Source organism: Carettochelys insculpta, chromosome 28 (assembly GCF_033958435.1).
Source record: "Carettochelys insculpta isolate YL-2023 chromosome 28, ASM3395843v1, whole genome shotgun sequence".
NCBI lineage: Eukaryota > Metazoa > Chordata > Testudines > Carettochelyidae > Carettochelys > Carettochelys insculpta.
The window spans coordinates 14,059,007-14,076,619 of NC_134164.1; the positions used below are offsets into that span (position 1 = coordinate 14,059,007).

At 58.1% G+C, this 17,613-nt stretch overlaps 2 protein-coding genes across 4 annotated transcripts in view; one reads left to right on the forward strand and one right to left on the reverse strand.

The window, feature by feature from the left end:
- Positions 1-6,904: 6,904 nt before the first annotated feature.
- On the forward strand, positions 6,905-10,168 carry CDK5R1 (cyclin dependent kinase 5 regulatory subunit 1). 3 transcript variants are annotated; one of them, XM_074978818.1, is made up of 3 exons: positions 6,905-7,140; positions 7,565-8,439; positions 8,821-10,168. In XM_074978818.1, exons 2-3 carry the CDS (start codon positions 7,595-7,597, stop codon positions 9,023-9,025), a joined length of 1,050 nt encoding a protein of 349 aa, XP_074834919.1. In that variant the 5' UTR covers positions 6,905-7,140; positions 7,565-7,594; the 3' UTR covers positions 9,026-10,168. The 3 variants fall into 3 exon arrangements, with proteins under 3 accessions (XP_074834919.1, XP_074834921.1, XP_074834920.1); XM_074978820.1 differs by having other exon boundaries at positions 7,565-8,963; XM_074978819.1 differs by lacking the exon at positions 6,905-7,140 and having other exon boundaries at positions 7,416-8,439.
- An 838-nt stretch (positions 10,169-11,006) lies between these two features.
- MYO1D (myosin ID) overlaps positions 11,007-17,613 on the reverse strand; it is a 385,815-nt gene continuing 379,208 nt past the window's right edge. Inside the window, exon 22 of the mRNA XM_074978817.1 lies at positions 11,007-14,327. Coding sequence (XP_074834918.1) covers positions 14,171-14,327 — 157 coding nt within the window. The 3' untranslated portion in view covers positions 11,007-14,170. The remainder of the gene's footprint in view (positions 14,328-17,613) is intronic.

Below are 17,613 nucleotides of genomic sequence, written 5' to 3' on the forward strand. Positions count from 1 at the left end.
TGGGGGCTGCAATCCTTCATAATTGCTTCTCTAGACCTGCTGGGAATGCTACCAAAGCACCAGAGTCTGTTGTTAGCTGCCTTGGTACACTGTTGGTGCATATCAAACTTCTCATCCACTGTAATCCCCTGGTCCTTTTCTGCAGAACTGCTGTTTAGCCTGTTGGTTCCCAGGCTATAGCAATATTTGGGATTCCTCAGTACCAAGTACAGGAATCTGCACTTTTCCTGGTTGAGCCTGATCAGATGTCTTTTAGCCCAATCCTCCAATTTGTCTAGGTCTCCCTGCTGATACCCCCGCAGGCTCAAGTGACTCGTCATCTGTCCAAGTTTCCACTTGTGAGCATTTTGTGTTTAAGCTCATTGGAGATTTCTGTAGTAAGCCAAGCTGCTTGCCTACCATATTTGCTTTTCTTACTGCACATTGGGGTGGTGCATTCCTCTGCCTTCTGCAGGATTTCTTTAAAATACAGCCAGCTCCGAGGGGATCCTGTCCATCAGTTCCCTGAGAGGCACTTCCAGTTCTTCCTGGTTTTTCCCAGGCTTCTTGTCTTTGTGTACATACACCTATGATAACTAACTGCCTGATTTACAGAACAGAGTATGGGTTGCTTAGGGATGGATGGGGCAGGCAGTAGAGGGAAGGGCTGTGCCCAGTCTCCCTACACCAGGGCCCCAGGGGTAATGGAGACTGAGCTGCTCCTCTTCCTCTCCCTTGCCACTAGCTGGTAAGATGTTCCTCACAGCCCATCTGCTACCCCTGTCCCTGGGCCTGTCTGCTTGTCCAGGAGCATGAGGGGCTGGGGTAGGGAATCAGGTGCAGGCTCACCAAGGTAAGATTGTGGGTGGCTGCAGCGATGACATGATCTCACTAACATTTGCTAAACCCAGGACAAACTGTGTGTGATCCCCCTGCTCTTGGGCCTCTTCTAAATGTTTCAGGAGACAGCAGTGCATAGCTGCAGAATGGGCCTTGCCTACCCACTTTGGATTCTTGCCCTGAAGCGGGGCCGTTCCTCTCTGAGCAGGGCTGCTGTGGGGCCTGGAGAAGAGTGAAGGGGCCTAGCCCTGCCATGCCCTGCTCACCAGGGCATTCATGCCAGGGGGTGGAGTTGGATGCTGTAAACAGAGGTGAAACTAAGGTGTAACTAACCCAGGTGTAGCACTCAGCACAAAGGAGCTGGTCAGTTGGGGCACTCCATGGCAGGAATAAATTTTATGAGCACCAAACCATGCAGCTGTGCACCACCAGTAAGAATACAGGCTGCTGGCCGCGGGTGCGGTACTAAGCATCTAGGCAACACCAGGTATTGAGATCCTATTGCAAGTCTTTTTGCCTACGGCACCTTACTCTTCTGCCCTGAGCCCCTTCTCTTCTGCACCCTCTCCACAGTCTCAGCCCCTGAGTCCCCCCCTTCCCTCTGATGCTCCCCAACTCCTTCCTTGAGGCCCCCCCCACTTAAAGAGGCAGCAGTGCACAGCCACAGCTTGGGCCTGGCCCACCCACTTCAGATCCAGGCCCCCCTGTGCATTCTGGCTCTAGTCCTGCCCAAAGGTGGGGCTTACTCCTCTCTCAGCAAGGCTGCTGTGGGGGCTGGGGAGCAGAAAAATCACTGTTGTGTGTGGTGGTGGTGAGGGATATGACAGTACCTGTAAGAAATGTAAGTTACTTTCACCCTGCTCCTGGGGCCGCTTCCTGGCATGAGTGCCATGTGGGCAGGAGAAAGGGGAAGCCCATGATCCTGCATTGCTGCTGGGAGCACCCCAGTGTCCTGACTCTGTTCTCCACTAGGAGCACCACCTGGGAACATGGCAAGGCCCCAGGTCAGCACTGGGAGGGTGGGGGGTGGAGACCAGCAAGCCCCTGTCCCAATGCCACTCCCCACTGGTAGCACTTGGCAGGTGGAGCAAGCCAAGCCTGAGTCCTCTCTCCAGCATGCTGGGTGGGGAGTGGGAGGCAGACATATTTAGCGACCTCCGTTGCCAACCTTTTCACAGATTCCTGACCCCTGCACCCCTCCCTCCCTTCACCCTGGACAGCTGGGGGAGGGATGGCCCAATTATTGCTCATCCCTCTGGAGTCAGGACACATTCCCATTTCCCCAGCTGGCTATGCTACTAGACAGCCCATGTGTCTCATGAGCATGGGTTAGAGGGGGCACAATTAAGGTGAAGGAGGAGCAGCAGGTTCATGTGCCTCCACATTTCCTGGTTTCAGAGGTCTCAGGTTAGGTAGGCAGTGGCAGCACTGGGCTCCCAGCTCTGCGCTGCTGCGAGGCTGGGGCAGAAGCTGCATCTATCAGGGTTCTAAACCCTCCTCTGCAAGGGACTGTGCACAGCTTGTCCCTTATGGGGGTAGGGCTCCTTGCCCTGAAGCAGCTGCTGCACCTATGGCCCTGACTGCCAGCTCCTCTGACAATTCCTCTGGTCACAGGAAGACAGATTTAAACCTGCCCCTGCAGCAGCTGCCACTTGCCAGCCCAGGGGCTAGTGCGAGGACATGGCCTGGGGGCAGGGGGTGAGCTCTTTGGCTGAGACTGGAGAGCAGAGTGCTGGGTGCCTCCCCGGCAGGGTTCGAGGAGAACGGTAAGTGGTTACATAAGCTGCAGTGCGGGTGCTGGCCTCGTGGTGTCACTGCACTTCACAGCGAGCTGAAGTGGATCACAATAGCTCCAGAACCCGCCCTTTGCCAGCCCAGCGGGTGGGTGTGCCTGCTGCTGGGAAGGCCTGGGCCTATAAGCAATTTCCCAAGGCCGGATCAGCTGCGTGTGATGTGCATGGGCATTGCTCTCAGCAGTGGCGTGTGGTATAAGACACACAAGTATCTTAGTCTGCAACTACACGGTGAGGCAAACTCAGCCACCTGCAGGGCCACAGGCACCAAAGGCCTTGGCCAGGGCGGCTTCTGTCTCTGGGGCATGGGACCAGCAGTCCCAGCAACAGGCTCTCTAACCACATCCAGCCTAGGGCTTGTGCCCCTAGGAATCGCCCCCCTGGCAGCCGCAGGCTCCCCCTGTCCCCTACCTTTCCCCTGCAGCCAGTGTGCAAACCTCTTCACACAGGAGGGCAGGAACCTGGGATCACAGGGTGCATCGTGCAACGCTTGTGTAATTCTTGTGGTTGAATGCTATTTGCAGTAACTTTCCCTACAGCCATTAACTGACTCTAGTGTGTGCGAGCCTTTGCCTGCGGTCTGCTGCCTGCTTACTGCTGGGCACCTGCGCCTGCCTTGTCAGCTGTGAGCCGTACTCCGAGGGGCTGGGCTCTAGGCCATTACCCCATTACGAACCCAAGGCCTGGCGTGTTGTGCTGCTAGTTTGGCGTGTGCTCCCTCGCTGGTGTGCTGTGCTCGCTGGGGGGCAAAGCTGTGACTAGCAGCAGGTCCTTCTCCAGCCCAGCTCTCGTACAGCCTGTGGAGCACAACAGTAGGGGAGCCACTAGTGTCCATGCTGCTCAGCCCACCTTGGCTTGTTGACACAGCTGGGAAAACGCCTCACCCTTCACCACATCCTGCCCCTCACCGCACCCCCCCACCTCACCTCACCGCACTCCGCCCCTCACCTCACCCCCCCACCCCACCGCACCCTGCCCCTCACCTCACCTCCCACCTCACCCCACCCGCCCTGCCCCTCACCTCACCCCCCGACCTCACTGCACTCCGCCCCTCACCTCACCCCCCACCCCACCGCATCCTGCCTCTCACCTCACCCCCCCACCTCACCTCACCGCACTCCGCCCCTCACCTCACCTCCCACCTCACCCCACCTGCCCTGCCCCTCACCTCACCCCCCGACCTCACTGCACTCCGCCCCTCACCTCACCCCCCACCCCACCGCACCCTGCCCCTCAACTCACCTCCCACCTCACCCCACCCGCCCTGCCCCTCAACTCACCCCCCGACCTCACTGCACTCCGCCCCTCACCTCACCCCCCACCCCACCGCATCCTGCCTCTCACCTCACCCCCCCACCTCACCTCACCGCACTCCGCCCCTCACCTCACCTCCCACCTCACCCCACCCGCCCTGCCCCTCACCTCACCCCCCGACCTCACTGCACTCCGCCCCTCACCTCACCTCCCACCTCACCGCACCCTGCCCCTCACCTCACCTCCCACCTCACCCCACCCCACCCTGCCCCTCACCCCACCGCACCCTGCCCCTCACCCCCCCCCCACCTCACCTCACCGCACTCCGCCCCTCACCTCACCTCCCACCTCACTGCACTCCACCCCTCACCTCACCACACCCTGCCCCCCACCTCACCCTGCCCCTCACCTCACCCCCCCTCCCCACCGCACCCGGCCCCTCACCTCCCATCTCACCTCACCGCACTCCACCCCTCACCTCACCCCCCCACCTCACCGCACCCTGCCCCTCACCTCACCCCCCACCTCACCTCACCGCACTCCGCCCCTCACCTCACCCCCCCGACCTCACTGCACTCCACCCCTCACCTCACCCCCCAACCCCACCGCATCCTGCCCCTCACCTCACCCCCCGACCTCACTGCACTCCGCCCCTCACCTCACCCCCCACCCCACCGCATCCTGCCTCTCACCTCACCCCCCGACCCCACTGCACCCTGCCCCTCACCTCACCCCACCTCACCTCACCGCACTCCGCCCCTCACCTCACCTCCCACCTCACCGCACCCTGCCCCTCACCTCACCTCCCACCTCACCCCACCCCACCCTGCCCCTCACCCCACTGCACCCTGCCCCTCACCTCACCCCCCCACCTCACCGCACTCCGCCCCTCACCTCACCTCCCACCTCACTGCACTCCACCCCTCACCTCACCTCCCACCTCACCGCACTCCGCCCCTCACCTCACCTCCCACCTCACCGCACCCTGCCCCTCACCTCACCTCCCCCCACCCCACCCTGCCCCTCACCCCACCGCACCCTGCCCCTCACCTCACCCCCCCACCTCACCTCACCGCACCCTGCCCCTCACCTCACCTCCCACCTCACCCCACCCCACCCTGCCCCTCACCCCACCGCACCCTGCCCCCCACCTCACCTCACCGCACTCCGCCCCTCACCTCACCTCCCACCTCACTGCACTCCACCCCTCACCTCACCACACCCTGCCCCTCACCTCACCCCCCCTCCCCACCGCACCCGGCCCCTCACCTCCCAGCTCACCTCACCGCACTCCACCCCTCACCTCACCCCCCCACCCCACTGCACCCTGCCCCTCACCTCACCTCCCACCTCACCCCACCCGCCCTGCCCCTCACCTCACCCCCCCGACCTCACTGCACTCCGCCCCTCACCTCACCCCCCACCCCACCGCATCCTGCCTCTCACCTCACCCCCTGACCCCACTGCACCCTGCCCCTCACCTCACCCCCCCACCTCACCTCACCGCACTCCGCCCCTCACCTCACCTCCCACCTCACTGCACTCCACCCCTCACCTCACCACACCCTGCCCCCCACCTCACCCTGCCCCTCACCTCACCCCCCCTCCCCACCGCACCCGGCCCCTCACCTCCCATCTCACCTCACCGCACTCCACCCCTCACCTCACCCCCCCACCTCACCGCACCCTGCCCCTCACCTCACCCCCCACCTCACCTCACCGCACTCCGCCCCTCACCTCACCCCCCCGACCTCACTGCACTCCGCCCCTCACCTCACCCCCCAACCCCACCGCATCCTGCCCCTCACCTCACCCCCCGACCTCACCTCACCGCACTCCGCCCCTCACCTCACCCCCCCGACCTCACCTCACCGCACTCCGCCCCTCACCTCACCTCCCACCTCACTGCACTCCACCCCTCACCTCACCACACCCTGCCCCTCACCTCACCCCCCCACCCCACCTCACCCTGCCCCTCACCTCACCCCCCCTCCCCACCGCACCCGGCCCCTCACCTCCCATCTCACCTCACCGCACTCCACCCCTCACCTCACCCCCCCACCCCACCGCACCCTGCCCCTCACCTCACCTCCCACCTCACCCCACCTGCCCTGCCCCTCACCTCACCCCCCCCGACCTCACTGCACTCCGCCCCTCACCTCACCCCCCACCCCACCGCATCCTGCCTCTCACCTCACCCCCCGACCCCACTGCACCCTCCCCTCACCTCACCCCCCACCCCACCGCATCCTGCCTCTCACCTCACCCCCCGACCTCACTGCACTCCGCCCCTCACCTCACCCCCCACCCCACCGCATCCTGCCTCTCACCTCACCCCCCGACCCCACTGCACCCTGCCCCTCACCTCACCCCCCACCTCACCGCACCCTGCCCCTCACCCCACCGCACCCTGCCCCTCACCTCACCTCCCACCTCACCGCACCCTGCCCCTCACCCCACCGCACCCTGCCCCTCACCTCACCCCACCCCACCCTGCCCCTCACCTCACCCCCCCACCTCACCTCACCGCACTCCGCCCCCCACCTCACCCCCCACCCCACCGCATCCTGCCCCTCACCCCCCCACCTCACCCCACCCCACCCTGCCCCTCACCTCACCGCACCCTGCCCCTCACCTCACCTCCCCCACCTCACCGCACCCTGCCCCTCACCTCACCCCCCATCTCACCTCACCGCACCCTGCCCCTCAGCCCCCCCCCCACCCCACCCCCGCCCTCTCAGCCCATCCGCCACCATCGCCACGTCAGCCCGACCTGTCCCGCCGACGGGCCTGGGGCTTTGGCCGTCCCGGGCGGGGCTGGTCCCGTGTCTGGCAGCCGGGGGGCGCCCGCCCCGGTTCCCCTCCCCCCGCACACCCGCCCGCCTCGCGGGGATCCGCCGCCCCCTCCCCCCGGCGCGGCGCGGGGCGGGGCGGGGCGGGGCTGGCGGCGGGGCGGGGCCGCGCGTGGCTGTCTCGAGCTTCCAGCCGCCGCCGCTGCCGCCAGCGAGAGCGAAGCCGCCGGAGCCTCGCGTCTGCCGCTGCCGCTGCCGCTCAGCTCCGCAGGGCGGCGGTCCGGTCCGGTCCGGTCCGGTCCCGGGGGGAGGGAGGGAGGCGCCGCGGGGTCGGGCGGTCCCGGCCGGGCCGCGCTGCAGAACCTTGGACAGAAGCGGAGCCGCCGCCGCCGCCTGCGCCTCGGATGCGGCCGGAGGAGCCGCCGCAGCTGCAGCGTCGCGCAGTGCGGAGCTGAGCGCAGCGCCCGGCGCACCGGCCCCCGGTAGGCAGCGGGCGGGAGCCGCTGGCGTGGGGGGAGAGAGACGCTGGGCGACTGTGGCGCTGGGCGCTGGGTGACGGTGACGGTGGGGGGCGCCGGGCGGGGGTGATGGTGAGGGAGCGTCGGACAGGCTGACAGTGAGGTGGGGGGGCGCTGGGCGGGGGTGACGGTGAGGTGGGGGGGCGCCGGGCGGGGGTGACGGTGAGGTGGAGGGCACCAGGTGGGGTGACGGTGGGGGGGCATCGGACAGGGTGGGGGGCATCGGGCGGGGGTGACGGTGAGGTGGGGGGGCGCCGGGCGGGGGTGACGGTGAGGTGGAGGGCACCAGGTGGGGTGACGGTGGGGGGGGCATCGGACAGGGTGGGGGGCATCGGGCGGGGGTGCTGGCGCCGCTCATAAGGACCCACCACACCTTGTATCCCCGCAGGGCTGGAGGCGGCGGGCGCCCCACGGCGCCATGGGCACGGTTCTGTCGCTGTCCCCGAGCTACCGCAAGGCGCCGCTATGTGAGGATGGCGCGGCCGGCACCGGGCCCCCAGGGAAGGGCGCCCGGGAGCGCAGCCTCCGGCGCCACCCCCTGCTGGCGGCCCTGCCCTGGAAGCGCATCGCCGCCGTCTCGGCCAAGAAGAAGCACGGCACCAAGAAGGTGCAGCCCGGTGGCGTCGCGCAGCTCAATAGCGAGAACCTGAAGAAGTCGCTGTCGTGTGCCAACCTCGCCGGCTTCGCGCAGCCCCCAGCGCCACCCGCTGTGCCCCCGGCGCCGCCCTCTGGCACCAAGGCGGCCGCACCTGGTACCCCGCGACGGGTCATTGTGCAGGCCTCCACCAGTGAGCTGCTGCGCTGCCTGGGTCAGTTCCTGTGCCGCCGCTGCTACCGCCTCAAGCACCTGTCACCCAGTGAGCCGGTGCTGTGGCTGCGCAGTGTGGACCGCTCACTGCTGCTGCAGGGCTGGCAGGACCAGGGCTTCATCACCCCAGCCAACGTGGTCTTCCTGTACATGCTCTGCAGGGACGTCATCTCGGCCGAGGTGGCCAGCGACCACGACCTGCAGGCTGGGCTGCTCACCTGCCTGTACCTCTCCTACTCCTACATGGGCAACGAGATCTCCTACCCTCTCAAGCCCTTCCTGGTGGAGAGCTGCAAAGAAGCCTTCTGGGACCGCTGCCTCTCCATCATCAACCTCATGAGCCCCAAGATGCTGCAGATCAACGCTGACCCACACTACTTCACCCAGGTCTTTGCTGACCTAAAGAATGAGTGCGGCCCGGAGGAGAGGAGCCGGCTCCTCATCGGCCTGGACCGGTGAGCGCCCCCCACTGGGGATGGACCAGGCACCTGGCTGGTGCTTTGATGGGGTGAATGTGGGTGGACCTGGGAGGGGGCAGCAGAGCCCCCGGCTAGCAGCACTGACCTTTGAACGCTAGTGGGCTGGGCTCGGCCTCTCACCGCACGGCAGCAGAAGGGGTGGGTTTGATGCTGTTGTTCTGGCCAGCACCTGTTTGGTTTCTGTAACTGCCTGGAGATACCTTGTTCCCTTCACTTACTGGGCTGTAGCACCCAGCACTTACTGGGCTTGTCTGTACCTTTTCCCGGAGGGATTAGCCATGCAGAAGTCTTCATGCTTGCAAACAGGCAGCTTCAGGACATGACTGGAAGGAAATGCTGGCATTGACTTTCTTGTAGGGTGTGCTGCTCTGGGAACCCATGGAGTCCTGAGCATCTGGCATTGCACAGTGGGATGCGACACTGCACAGCTGGAGGGGCTCAGAGCTGCACAAGACTAACCTTAAAAACAATCAGTGTTCACTCCAAAATGGATGTCTTGCATGTAAGATGGCGCTTGCTGGCAAGGCGAGCAGAGGAGAGGTGGAATTGCACACCCCTTTGACTTTGCATTGGTGGCTCATGCCTTTAATTCGCAAAATTCCTATGTTCGGGAAAGCCCAGCTTTGAGCCAGCAAACCATTTCCTCCCAGGCTCGGACGTATCAGTTGTGGGCAGTGCTGCAGCCTCAGGCCAGTTTGGAAAGCTGTCTCCCCAGCCATGGCACCCATGAGGTGAGGTGGGCAGATTGGGACCTGTGTGAGACTGCACCTGTGGGTTCTTGGCTGTTGTTTTTTGATGGTAGTCAGTAACAAGCTGTCTCTGCCCACTCCCGGTCTGCTTGCATTGTGCGAGACATTAGTCTAATCATGGGTTCTGAACTGCAGCAAGAGCAGCGTTGGAGCGTTTAATGGCAATGTCAGTTGCTTTCCCTAATCTGTGTGCTCACACCGAGTGGAATGGGGCCTGTTTAGCATTCTGCCCACCACAGCTGCTCTCCTGGCTGGACGCTGGGGGAGAGCTTGGAGGTCAGAATAATTTGGGAAAGGAAAAGCTCATCCCCTGGCGGGCAGAAGGCAGTGTTTATTAATGGTCCTTTGGCTTAGCAGCCCACAGATTGAGTGTAATGATGTCATTTAAAAGACCCAGGCTCCTGGTGCTAGATGCTAACCTACCCTTTAATACTCCTGACAAGTGAATTCAGCTTTGGGTTGAAGTTCACAGATGGTTTTAGCCTCTGGCTTTGGCTTTATAGCTCTCACAGTGCCACACCCTGAGGAAAACCAAGCCTAACATCTCATTGCATGTAACATGGCTGCAGACACAGCTTGGTAGAAAACGCTACATGGATTCTTCAAATCCAGTCCTAGGTTTAAGGATGCTGGCATCCTGGTAGTGGGGGTGGGGAATGTGCTTTGTATTTATCAGGGTTAAAACAGATTGTGCATGCTTCTCTGGTTAACAGCAAGCACATTTTGAAATGCAGAGCAACAGAAAGCTGTGAAACAGAGGGGCTGGACTTGAAAGGAGCTGGTCTTGCAATATTGAGGGCTGCTGGACTTGCCTGCATTACCTCTAATGCTAGGCCCAAATCTGAGCCATTAACAAGCATCAACCACAAGCTAACACTTTTTCAGACACAGAGCTGGAAAGAAAGGAAGTCCACAGCCACTTGCTCAGTGGTGGGTGGGAGGTGAAAGGAAGGCCTGTTGGCAAAAGTGGGGGGTGGGGGGCAAAGGGGGAGGGAATAAATTCTCCTCTTGATCTGTGTCTGTATGTCTCCACTCCCCCATTGCAGAGGTACAGTTCTAAGTGGATGGCATAGAATGTGGCGATAGGATGTCACCTTCTTCCTAAGGCGGGCTGAATATGTCTGAGCCTGTGTGTGTCTCTTGAGGCATTGTACTAAGTAATTCCAGCTTTGTGTCTGAGAGCATGGCTTCCCTCCCCCCCCCACCCCGCCTTTATTTATTTTGAAAATGAAAAAAGAGACTTAAGTTTCCGGAGTAGCTCTGGATTAAGGGAAATAAATGCTACTGTATCATGACATCAATGTGAAATGTATTGTTCCCATTGTGCACTGATCATAAGTATTGTGTTAAGGATCAACTGATATACTTGAGTGTGCAAGCAATGAAAGAAATTTACATGCTGCTATACAGAAAACTTCTAGAACAAAAAACCCCCAACCTACAAAAAAACCCTTCTTTATTCTTTCATCATTGCTTTGCCAGTGATATTGTGCATGCAATTAGAAGCGTTGTGTGTCTTCAGCGAACTAAAACAATCTTACAACTGATGGCTGCAAAAATTACACCCATGCACAAAAACCAAACACACATACAAAACCAGGTCAGTATCGGAGTTGACATTTTTTCATCAGAGCTGGAGCTCAATAGGTTCTTCTTACTGTGCACAGTTCTTAGTTTAGTTCTATTCCAACCGGTGTTAAAATTGCAAATGAAAACAATAATGTGCCATTTTTTTCACTTGAAATTCTTCATAGATGTACATTTGAAACTGCAAATTCTACATGTATATGTATGTTGGGTTTTTTTTTTTTTTAGTGCAATCTCTTCTGTAGACCTCTGTTGACCAAGCTGGTGGGTATAGCTATTAATTTATATTTGTCTCATTTGTATGTATGTGTACAGTGTGTTTGTACGTATGTGTGGTTTATAATCTGACAGACTGTCATGAAGCTCCGTGTGCCTGTAATTTAGTCCCCGCCCCCTATTTTTATTTATTTTTGTACTGTGCTGATTAAATAAAATGCACTGACCATCCATTACATGGAAGCCTTGTAGCAGTGTCTTTTATGCTGAGCAGCCTATGTATGTAAGAAACCTTTCTTAAATGTTTCATGGCTTTGGATTTACCTTAACAAACAGCAAGTTTAACAGATTCGCTGTGCTGGAGTCTTAAGCTTGTTAAAGTTACGGGGTTCATACCGTTGCTGTTGCTCCTGTAAAGTGAGGAGACTAGATAGCTCCCTCTTTTGAACGAAATTACCCAGAGAGGCAGAGGGGGGATCTGGCCTCCTGACTCAGCCTATCAGAAGCCAGCAAGGATGCTTGTCTCATTGGTGGATGTGCATCTGGGAAATGACCACAGCTGCACAGGGTATCTATCCTAGGGGGAGGGAGAGGTCCTGAGCCAAATACAGACTGTGCATCTTGCTGCCCTCCTGCAAATGCAGTTGGGCTTTCTGGGCTCAGCAGAAGGATAAAGCAAGATGCTGAATTTTTTGGCCTCTCAGCTACAGTTTAATTAGGGCAGATCACTGCTAGAAATCCTCTCGTTTCCTGTTCTGCATGATTGTCTCTGGCAATGGTGGTCTGTCTAGGGAGGCAGCACGGGTAACACCACTCTTAGTCCATAAGCTTTTCGGGAAAGATCCTACAGCAAAATAAATGCTTCTGTCCCGTGTGGCTTTTATCCCCATGCTAAGCAAGGCAGACCAGAAATCACAGATTGCAACTCTGAGAGCTTTTATTAATTACACTGAATTATGTAAACAAAACCCCAATTTCATAATAGCAGGGCTCTCTCCTTTAATATTTTACAGTATCAGCTGCTTAAAAAAGGTTCATTGCATTATTGCCCCAGGCTTAAAATCAGAATACAATTTAGGAATAATTAATTTATGGGGAGAACAGGGTTATGGCTATAAAGCAGGCCAGGCACAATTAATGTATTTCATTTACTAAAGACACTTACTTCATCACATACAGCACCCCCACCTCGCAGTGCTAAGGGTTTCCAAGCACAGCTGAGTGTTTCCAGCGTGCGTTTGTACACCTGCTTTGCTGGCGGAATACTGTACCAAAGTGCTCATTGAAACTCTTCCCACTAACTTGGCTACTGATCCTGGCAAGGCACTTGGGCAATGACTTAAAAAAAGCAAAAGTGCAAATGGAAAGGCGTAGCAGCTGGGCGGGCTCTGCCCCCCCGAGGGTGAAGCACAAAAGAAAAGCGCAACGTCCCAAACAGCCGGAGAACGGGCCTGCTCTGCCCGTGTAGGCCCCACAGCCACCAGGGCGTAGGCAGCATGAGGCAAAGGCCTTTACGGCACAAAGGAGTGCCCACACAGCACTTGTAGGAGCAATTGCATAGCGCCTCGTTGCTCTAGGGGTGCCCTGGTGAAGCTGCTGCTAATGGTTAACCTGCTGTGGTCAATAGCTGTTGTTGCTTCTTGCCGAAGGACTTGGGGACGGGGCGCTCCGAAAGGCACCGAGCAGTCCCAGAACCTCTCCCTGCCACCCTCCGTAGCAAATAATGAGTGAGCAGGCCTGGGCTGGGTGGCACTTGGGGCTGATGGCCAGTTCTGGATGGGCCCTGGCTCGAGGGCAAGCACTGGGCTCAATCATACAAGTATAACATTGGGGGGGGGGGGGGGGGGGTTGCAGCCAGAGGAAGGGGCTTTGGCACAGGGACCCTGGCAAACCCAAACCAGGGCATTCAGCTTGTCCCAGTTACACACAGCTCCATAGTGTCTCTCCTCTAGACCAACCTACTACCAGCTTGGTGCCCTGACTATGGGGTATGTGGGCCAGGCCCACGCAGGTGCCGCACCAGCTGCTAAGTAGGTTGCTGCCATAGGAGGCCACTGGCTTGTGCTGAAAGTGTCCAATGTATGGCTAAGGAGGGGGCCATCCCTCGCCGCAGAAGAGGCTGTCTAGAGTAGGGTTTGTGGAGCTCTCTCCAGACTGGGACAGAATTGCCCAGTTATTGGCTATAGAGTACAAGTCCAGGGAGCTGCAGGCTGGGGTGCCTCAGATCAGCCCTCCAACGTTACAGGTATCATGAGAAGCCCAGGAAAGGAAAGTCTCCTTAACCCAGCCTTGCAGAGCTCAGCCAGCCTTCTCAGCATGCTGCTGGGGCTGAGAAACCCCATGCCCAGGCAAGGCTTTGGGTCATGCTGGGACTCCAGAGGGGTTGCAGGCTGTTATCGCCTGGGAAAGACAACGGTCATGTTCTAGAGAGCAAGGGCAGTGTGAAGCCCTCCGCACTCTTACTTTTCTGCCCCTGCTGCTAGCTCACCCCATCCTGCAGGCTATGAGATTGCTTACAAGATGTGTTAGAGATGCTTTGGTAGGTCCCTGCAATGACAACATGGGCTCTGATGAGAGCAGAGGAGGAGTGAGGGATCTGCCCCTTCCTCAAGGGAATCCTGCCCTTTGCAAATATGGTTCCTTTTTTAAGGGCAGTTTGGTGTTTCCAGTTCAAATCATGGTACTGCAGGACTCCTGTCCCGAACCCCACTCTTTGGTCCGTCCAACAGAGCCTGCACAATATTGCGAGATACACTCAGAGGGGTCCATGGGAGAGGCTAGGAAGAGAGAGGGGAGGGGAGGGGAGGGAGCGAGGAGTAGCAGGGCCCAGAAGTAAGTGCTCGTCTGAATTGCTCAGAAGGAGTTTCTGGCGTCCAGGCCTGCTATGCCGGGCACATCTGATTGGCTAGCTGACACGCTGGTGGATGGGTCAGAGACACTCGAGTCTGGGCTGGTTAACCCTCTCTGGGGGTGGTGGTTGTGGGGGGGACAGAACGGACACAACTGCACATCACAGCTGAGCATTTCTGAAGTAATTCTTTGAAACGTTCAAGGCCCGGGGCAAGGAGCCTAAGCCCGCCTGGGGTGCGGGGGGGGTGGGGGGGGTCCGCCTTTCTGGTGCGCCTCACATGGCCCCTGCACTAGGGGAGGTGATGCTAATTTCCTGGCACGCACAGGACAAATCCTGAACGATCCTTGGTGAAGTCTGGCTGGGTCTGGTTGATCCTGGTTTCCACGGAGACCATGCATTTCCTCCCATGCATGCTGCACTGGACCGGGTTGGTAACGCTGACCTGCAGACGGCGTTTCTCACTGGAGGAAGAAAAAAAAAAGGAGCCTTGAGCAAGGGAGCCAGAAAGTGATGATTCCCAGCTGAAGAGTCTCTGCAGGGACTGTTGTGTAGTCCACTTACAGCGTTACCAGCAAGCGTCCTGACCTCCATTCTGTCACCATGCCACATGTGGACCTGCCCCTGGGACCTCAGTAGCTTGAAGCCCCCTAATCCTCACAGCACTGCTAATCACTTCCTTTTTGCTAGCGTCACTCACTGAGCAGACAGCAAGTGGCCTGGCCTAGGAGCTGAAGCAGTGAGCTGAGCTATGCAGTTCAATCCCAGGTCTGATATTGGCTGCCTTGGGGCGGGGGTGGTGGTGCAGAAAGTCCCCTGCCTCCACCTATCCCATTGTATGTCTGATTTAACTCTCACCCAGTCTCGCTGGTTTGCATGGGGCACTCCAGGTAGTTGTAGCTGGGAAACTTGCACGCCCAGAAAAAGCCTGCCAGGAGCATCACACGGCTCCCACCACATCATGCCTGTGCAAGTGGCTACGCAGTGAGGCGCTGCGCTCAGTCCAGTCCAGACAAGCGTGCAGCACAAACAGCAGCAGCAGCAGCACCACCATAGCGCCTTTGTTGGCACTGTAGGCTAGACAGGGCCCAAGAACAAATCACTGAGATAGGACAATTATGGCATAATGGTTCGAGCACAGGACAGGGACTTGAGGGTCTCTTCTTGGCTCTGTCACTGGCCTGCCATATGGCCTTGGGCCAGGCACTTCCTTCGCTGTGCCTTGGTTTCCCCATCTGAAACCAGGAAAATATTATATTAACCTTATTTGCAACACTGAAGGATTTAGTACCACCTGTACATTTTCTTGCTGCTGCACTGCCCGGCCGACAGGCTGAACTGTGAGGTGTGCCCCTTCCTCTGGGGCACAGAGGCAGCCCAATAGCTTTTGGCTGAATTCTGAGCCAGGACCAGCCCTTCCCAGAATTTGCCAGCATTCCCTGTGCCCATACACTGTGCAGGAGTACAGCCCACCCTGGTCTTGATGACACCGGCTCAATAGCGTCCAAAGTTGGCTAAGGTCTACCCAGAAAAGTGAGCATGTGAGTGCTGGGTAGAGACACCTGTTGTCACAGAACTTTTGGGACTAAAAGAAATTTCCCCAGCTCTAAACTCAGCTTTGATTTTTCAAGCCCATTCAATACAGAACATATATATGGCACCTCCAAGGCAATAAAATGCTCCCTAGGTCATTTCACAGAGCCAGAAATGATGCTGGGCTGCCCACCAAAAGTGCTCCCCAGGGCAGGACAGCTGGTTGGGCCAGAAGGGGTTAGTTCGCTCTCCTGGTCCCCCTGTTCCTGGAGGTCAGAGCTCTGGGATGTACCAAGCAGTTTGTACCCTGGGGGCAGAGTATCCCAACTATATACCAAAGAACGAGGACCTGCGGGCTGCTGATGCAGCATGTTCTGCAGTGTGCTGGCCTGAAGATGGAACGGTCCTGCTCCTCCCAAGCTTGGTCAATGGGTGGCTCAAGGCCCACATTGCTGCCATACAGGAAACTCCATGCGTCTCCTGCAAGAGCTGGCAGTGCCTCTTGCAGTGGGGGGCTCTGCCTGAGTCCTTGCAGGCCCCAGAGAGGCATGCTTTTCCCCCTTGCTGTGTGCATCCAACCCTTTGGCAGGGTACCCTGCATGCTGGCTCTTGGCAGCAGGGTCGATAGGCCGTGGGTTTAAAACATTAGTATTTTTTCACACAGTGCAGCCAACCCCTGGACTTTCTTGCCAGGGGGTATTGTGAAGGCCAAGACTGTAACAGTGTTCAACCTGCCGCTAGATGTTATTCACAGAGGGCAGGTGCCTCCATGGCCATTGGCCAGGCTGGGAAGGGATGGGCTCCCTATAGCCTCTGTTTGCCAGCTGTGGGAATGGCCAACAGGTCACTTGATAATTGCCTGGTCTGGTCATTCTCTCTAGGGCACCTGGCATTGGCTACTGGGCTAGGTGGAGCTTCAGTCTGACCCAGTGTGGTTAGGCCCCTGTTTATCCTACTGTAAGGGACAGCACTATTGCCTCTGCTACTCTGCGACTGGGCCTCTGCCCTCAGCACCTCCCCATCGTTGTGATTCTGCTGTGGGGCCAAATGAGTATAGAGGCTTATTGGAGGCCTTGGGAGCCATTTGCCCAGCAGAGGTCTGCTGCAGCTCAGGGCTGTGTCTCACTCCAAGCCACCACTCAGCAGTTGAGTAGAGTATTTTAGGGCTCTTCAGTTCCAATGGGGAAGCAAGAGTTACGCATACGCCCATGCTGGCAGCGCTGCCTGACTCTCTGGCCCAAGCCAGCCCTGGAAAGCTACGTTAGACCTGCATGCTGGGAGTAGGGATTACAGGTGGGTTAAGGCGAGTCCCTGCTCTCAGGAATGGAACTGGAGCAGTGTCGTGGAGGTTGTCATGGAGCTCGTCATGGAGCTCAGAACACTAATGCTGACTGACACCAGCCTTGTCAGCACTTTGGACTCCAGGCCTGTAGCTAGGCCAGCCTGCGAGAACTCCAATTCCTCTTTCACGTTGGCTGCTCTGGCCTCAGCTCAGCTTTCAGGGCGTATCCTGCACAGACCCCAGGAATGTCGGTTCTCTGGTCTCACTCCCCTACTGTTAGCTTCATCAGATTTGGGTCTGGGTAAAGGACTGGGCTGTAGCCCAGAATCCCTGTCTACACTATTCAAGTCAGAAGGGGCTTCAGCTGTATTATAACAACATCTGAAACTGCATCCTTGCAGGGCCAGTATGGAGCAGTCCGTCTCACCAGGATTTGTTCTCCAAAAAACCTTCTTCTCTGTGCTGATCAGTAGTGCAAAGGGAGGGAGAGAATAAAGACAGCTCAACAGCCCTTCCAGGAAAGGGCACTGCTGCTTTGTGCTCTGGGATCTGGTCTCTTTCTGAAGAACCTCAGACTCCTAAGCCCTAACACAGGCCAGTAACCACTTTGCTGCCACGCCTTCAGTTTGATGACAATTTTCTTGGCTGTCTGAATGCAGCTCATCTCATGAACTGCCTGCGCTAGGACGCACCAGGTGAGTAACATGGGAATGGCTTTTTTAAAGAAATGGCGTCATTCTGTTTAGAGAAATGGTATCGACAGGACGCCTGGAAGCAGCACACAAAGCCCTCATGTTGTTCCAGGTGTTTAATTCTGATTTATTCTTGACTCAGTGCGACGCAGCTAAAAGCCCTACTTAGTTTGCTATTTTTACCCCGGCTTAGTGGAAGTAGCCACACACAGCACAAAGCCAATCAGAGGTTCCAGCCGCTTC